The sequence below is a fragment of the Callorhinus ursinus genome, unplaced genomic scaffold (genome assembly GCF_003265705.2).
Source record: "Callorhinus ursinus isolate GAN/ISIS: 27379988/994484 unplaced genomic scaffold, GSC_fseal_2.0 scaffold30, whole genome shotgun sequence".
NCBI classification, from domain to species: domain Eukaryota; kingdom Metazoa; phylum Chordata; class Mammalia; order Carnivora; family Otariidae; genus Callorhinus; species Callorhinus ursinus.
In genome coordinates, this window is record NW_027397092.1 from 18,696,838 (window position 1) to 18,702,837 (window position 6,000).

General features: G+C 37.3%; 1 protein-coding gene across 2 annotated transcripts in view; it reads left to right on the top strand.

Annotated features, from left to right (window-relative positions):
* Positions 1-5,523, top strand: part of DDX46 (DEAD-box helicase 46) — a 78,240-nt gene extending 72,717 nt beyond the window's left edge. For both annotated transcript variants that reach the window (XM_025860840.2, XM_025860841.2), the window contains exons 22-23: positions 2,246-2,319; positions 4,098-5,523. In XM_025860840.2, the coding sequence (XP_025716625.1) occupies positions 2,246-2,319; positions 4,098-4,145 (122 nt within the window). In that variant the 3' untranslated portion in view covers positions 4,146-5,523. The remainder of the gene's footprint in view (positions 1-2,245; positions 2,320-4,097) is intronic.
* Positions 5,524-6,000: the final 477 nt, after the last annotated feature.

Sequence of the window (6,000 nt, forward strand, 5' to 3'; positions counted from 1 at the left end):
TTCATCTCCTTCCCTTCCTCCCCTCTTCCTTTCCTTTGCTCCTTCTGGGATCAGAAAAGGTTATTCACGTCTAATAAGGGGAATTCTTGTGACTTGTTTTCCTCATTTCATTTCTTACATAGAATGATAAATATATAGTTTTATATATTGCATCCCTGGTTCTCCTGTTGTTTAACATTTCACTCCTAGTCCTTAATTTCTAGTTTGTTGGTCCAGCTCTTCCATTTTTATCAGTGTGCACTGTGCTACTTATCTACTTTTTTTTAAAATTTTTATTTTATTGTTTGTTTATTTGGGGTTTTTTTGAGAAAGAGAAAGAGGGGAGTGGTGGGGAGAGGGATAGAGAGAATCTTAAGCAGCCTCCACAGCCAGTGCAGAACTCAACGTGGGGCTTGATCTCAAGACTGTCAGATCATGACCTGAGCCGAAATCAAGAGTCGGACGCTTAATCGACTGAGCCACCCAGCCGCCCCCCCCTTTTTTTAACTTTTATTTATTTATTTTTATTATTATTTTTATTTTTTATTTTTTTATTTTTATTATTTTTTTGGTGTATGCTACCTTTGTAGACTTACCTGCTCCTAGCATTGTCCCTTGGCTGCAGATCCCTCCACACTACCCTTCATGGCTCTCTCATCTCCATGTCTCCCTTTATTTCTGGTCCTTATTTCCATTGACCTTACTGACATTTGCAACTGGATGTCACATGAGCTCTTCAACTACAGCAATCTCAGAATTGAATTTCATCTACCATGATGACTGCTGATAATACCTGTTTTTCATTTTAGTTTTTTTGCTTCTCAACTCTTAGCCACTTAAATCTCCCTGGAGAACTGAGGGAGAGGTTTTTGTAAGGAACGATATTTAGAAGTCATTTTGGTAGACTACTTCCTACCTTCTTATTCTGTTGCAATATCTTTACAAGGTTGTTTTTCTAATAGTCTGCAAGATCATCAGGAGCATGAGTGAATTCTTTGTATAATGAATCTCTCACTCTGTGCATACACGGTAGGTACTTAATACGTCTTGAATGGAAGTAACTACATGAAAGAATGTCTCCAGCCTGCCTCATCCTCTAGGCTGTCTCGCTGGGTTCTTTTACACTCTTTTCCAACCACACTCTACTTATCTTACTCTTCAGTAATCATGCCTTTTTTCCCCTTGTTTTTTTTCCCTAGATTATTTATTTAAGAGAGAGAGCACGAGCAGGGAGGGAGAAGGAGAGTGAGAAGCAGGTTTCCCACTGAGCAGGGAGCCTGGTTGGGGAATTGATCCCAGGACCCTGGGATCATGGCTTGAGCCCAAGACAGACGCTTAACCAACTGAGCCACCCAGGTGCCCTAAGCATGCCTTTCTTAATCTGTACCATTGCACATGGGATTCCCTTTGCAGAATTTTCCATGGCATCATTTCTCCTTCAACTTGGGTAGTCCTCCACCTTAGGGAATATAAATGTCCAATAAATATTTGTTAAATAAATGAACCAAGGAGTTTATATTTCTCTTCAACTTTTTCTTAGTCTGTTTTGGACAAAGTGCTAATCATCTTTTCTTTGCTCTTTTTAATCATACCAAGAACTCTTTTTTTTTTTTTAAGATTTATTTATTTATTTGAGAGAGAGAGCACAAGCAGGAGGGGCAGAGGGAGAGGGAGAGAGAATCTTAAACAGACTCCTTGCTGAGTGTGCAGCAGGACGAGAGGCTCGATCTCATGCCCCTGAAATTATGACCTGAATTGAAACAAGAGTTGGACACTTAACCATCTGTGCCACCCAGGTGCCCCCCTACCAAGAACTCTTTTTTTTTTTTTTTTAAGATTTTATTTATTTATTTGACAGAGACAGCGAGAGCAGGAACACAAGCGGGGCAGTGGGAGAGGGAGAAGCAGGCTTCTGCTGAGCAGGGAGCCGGATGCGGGGCTCGATCCCAGGGCCCTGGGACCATGACCTGAGCTGAAGGCAGACACTTAACGACTGAGCCACCCAGGCGCCCCCCTACCAAGAACTCTTAACACTACATGTAATGTGATCTCATTGGTTACATTTGAAACTCTAGAAGTAACCAGAATAATAAGCAGCCATTATATAATGTGGATGATGTTCCACCAGGTTCTGAAAGGCTATCTTGGCAGGCAGTACAGTGTTTCTAAAAGTCATCTACAGTATTTCCTACTGGATCTCCATGACATGGATAAACATCCAGTGTAATTCTAGTAATACGAATAATGTTTTCCTCTTCCTCATCAGGTGCCAATGAACTGGCTGTGCAGAAAGCAAAAGCAGAAATCACCAGGCTTATAAAAGAAGAACTGATTCGGCTGGTGAGTGAAAACCTCAAAGACTTACTTATTTGTTTTACTAAATATTTTATTGAACTGTTATATAAATTCAGAAAAGTACACAAGTCATAAACACATAGCTTGGTGAATTTTCATGAGGGAAGCACACTGATGTCATCACTGCCCAGATCAAGAAACGTAGTACAATACCAGCATTCCAGAAGCCCCCTGCATACCCCTCCTGTCACTATTCATCTCCCTCAAATGTAACAGTATTTCAACATGGTAGATCTTGCACCTATTTTTGAACTCCATATAAGTGGGATCGATTGCTGTGTACTCTTTTGTATCTAATTTCTTTGACTCAACATTACTTGGAGGAAATCCATGTTGTTGCATGTAGCAGTAATTAATTGTCTTTCATGGCTGTGTAGTATTTAATTGTGAATATACCCACAATTTATGTATTGGACTTTGGGACTGTTTTACTTTCTTTTTTATGAATAACACTTCTCTGAGCATTCTTTTTTTTTTTTTTAAGATTTTTTATTTATTTGTGAGAGAGACAGAGCATGAGCAGGAGGGAGGAGGCAGAGGGAGAGGGAGAAGCAGATTCCCCACTGAGCAGGGAGCCCGATGTGAGGCTCAATCCCAGGACCCTGAGATCATGACCCGAGGCAAAGTTAGACGTTTAACCGACTGAGCCACCCAGGCGCTCCTCTTTTTTTTTTTTCTTTTATTTGAGAGAGAGAGAGAGAGACAGTGCCAGGGGCAGGGGCAGAGGGAAAGGGAGAGACAGTCTTAAGCAGACTCCGCGCTGAGCTTGGAGCAATATAGGGCTTGGATCTCACAACCCTGAGATCACGACCTGAGCCGAGACCAAGAGTCGGATGCTTAACAAACTGAGTCACCCAGGTGACCCTTCTCTGAGAATTCTTTCATGTCTTTTTTGTACATACAGTATGCTTTTCTCTCGGGTATATACCTTGAGGTAGAATTGCTAGTTATAGTGTAGACGTAGTTAGCTTTACATAAGTTTTAAGTAATTTTCCAAAGAGGTTATGTCATGGAAAAGGCATCTTTTTATAGACCACCTTCCCAAAGAAGGTGAACACATCCCTGTGTCTTTTTTTTTTTTTTTTTAAGATTTACTTTAGAGAGTGCACACCAGGTGGGGGAGGGACAGAGGGAGAGAAGCAAACTCCCAGCTGAGTGTGAAGCTGGCGTCGGGGCTCGATCCCACAACCCTGAGATCATATCCTGAGCTGAAATCGAGTCCAGATCCTTAACCAACTGAGCCACTCAGTCGCCCCCATCCCTGTGTCTTTGGTGCCAGTTGAAGCTTGTAAACTCCCTATCATGTGTACACTTTGTCCTTTCTCTACAAATGTGTGTTTGAGGTCTTTCCTAAAATTCCCCTTACAGAACTTTCTTCGGGGGGATAAAAAGTTTAAAGAATAGAAGCTACACGAAACAGGAAGGAAGAAGAAAAACAACCTTTTCTTTTTCTTTTTTTTTTTAATAACCTTTAAGTCAAGGGCTTTTACGACTGTTTCACCAAGGAGTAATAGAGAAAGAACCTTGATGCCACCACCATTAGTTGGTTCAAAACTGTTGTCCAAGAGTAGTCACGTGAACACAGACAGATGATTGGTTATTGAAGAGTTTATTCTTCCTCAGTATGATAATACTAACATTTTCTGTTCTAAATATCTGGTAATGCTGTAAGTTTGGAAAGGAAATTTCTTTGACATGTATTTCTTTTTTTCTTTTTTTTTCTTTGCTTTTTCTGACTATGTATCTTTTTTTTTCTCTTGTAGCAAAATTCATACCAACCAACAAATAAAGGAAGATACAAAGTCCTATAAAACATCTGGAAGAAACTTTTTACTTGTGCTGGTCTGTGACACATGTGGCAGTTGTTGTCTCGTTTACAATGTATTGTAAATTAAGATTTTTAAAATTGTCTTGCTGATTTTTTTTAAATATATGGAACCAGTATTTGCTAAAGAAATCTTTCAGTAAGCAACACCAGAATTATCAAACTGTATTTAAAGCAGGCCTGTTTTCAGCATATGATGTCCTTTAATGTAAACTTTAAATATCAATATTTTAAATACCTGGATAATATCCCAGAAGTTTAAAAAAAATGGAAATATTTGGACTTTCTATTGACAGTAATAAAGTATACAAGTCACTAAGGGGCTTTTCACCTTATCCTCTTGAAATGAAATTGTGATCATCTCCTCAAACAAAGGTAAAATTCTCTAATTTTGTGTCCTCTCCCCACCCCCCTTGAACTTAAATCTTACTTGACTCAGTGGAACAATATGAACTGGACTTAAGAATGTTATAATAGAATTTTTACAAAATGTTCCAGTTTTTGTTTCAATTTTTATCATCATAAATGGGCAATAGTTGGACTGCTTTTTGATTTTGTAAAATTAAAGATTTGTAGTTTAAGAGTTTTTTGCATTTCTTTACACTGCAAAGAGTTTTAGTATTTACTCCTTTTGGGTTCCCCTCCCAACCTCTAGCTCTGTGTCTAGATACTGAATCTTTTTTACTCTTCCTTAAAAGAAAGTGATTTGTAGCCTGTAAATATTACTGTTTCCTTTTTCCCCTGGAAGTGTTTGTTTATACATGTGTACATAAAAACAGACTACTAATTTTAATCCATATTTTCTCCAGGATTATTGAGTAGGTTTTGAATTTTCTTTCTTAAAATTTCAAGCATAATGGTACCTGTGTTGTAGACTTAGATTTAAGCATCTCTCAGTGAAATTTAGCTCACGAGGAGTCATAAATTACATTTTTGACCCTTCAGATATATTCCCTGAATATTCTAATTTAAATTGTTATGATTGGATCACCCAATATTCTTTTCAAGACTCCTGGTGTATTAGAACTTTGTATTGTTGCCACTTCTTGAAAAAAGAAAATTTCCAGGAATTAAATAGATATATTTCTTAAATTAAGAGACATAGAAGTTTCTGAATATTCTTGAGTTAAGAGTTTTTTAAAAAGAAGAAAATAAAGCATACTCAAATCATATTAATAGGACATTAAGTGGTTAAAATGACAAGAAGTATCATTTCTTCAATATAGTTATTCTTACTGAAAAACTAAGATGGATATAACTGGGAAATATTCTTGGATCCCTTCCATATCTACCTTCTTTCTTGGAAGAAGAAAACAGACAAGACACGTGTAACAGGAAAACCAAATAAACCATTTACTCTAAAATGCAGGCATCTTGGGCTCCTTTTCTTTTCCTTTTATTTATTTGCTTATTTTTATTACCTAGTGATAGTTTGTTTCTTTTGATAGAATATATGGCAGTCTCACATTGGTGACAATTGGTGCTCCCTTCAGCCTCCTGGATCACTTTGAGATTCAGAGTTTTACATCATTTTAGCATTACTACCTTTATGTTTGTATATCTAGGTGTAATAAACCACTGATAGTATTTTGTCCTAAAGTGAAACACATTTCTCTGTTACAACATTTTTTAGTATCACACTGACTCTTTGATTTTTAAAATCAGAATGATGTATAGACTAAATTGTTTTTTAATGCAATATTAATATTTGCTCATGTTTTCTAAATTCCTTATAAAATAAAGTTAATTCAACCTACACTTTCCTAAAATTATCTCTGCTGAAATGTTTTATGCTGTTGCTCTAATTTTGTTTACATTGGTAGGCATGTGAGAGAAGTTTT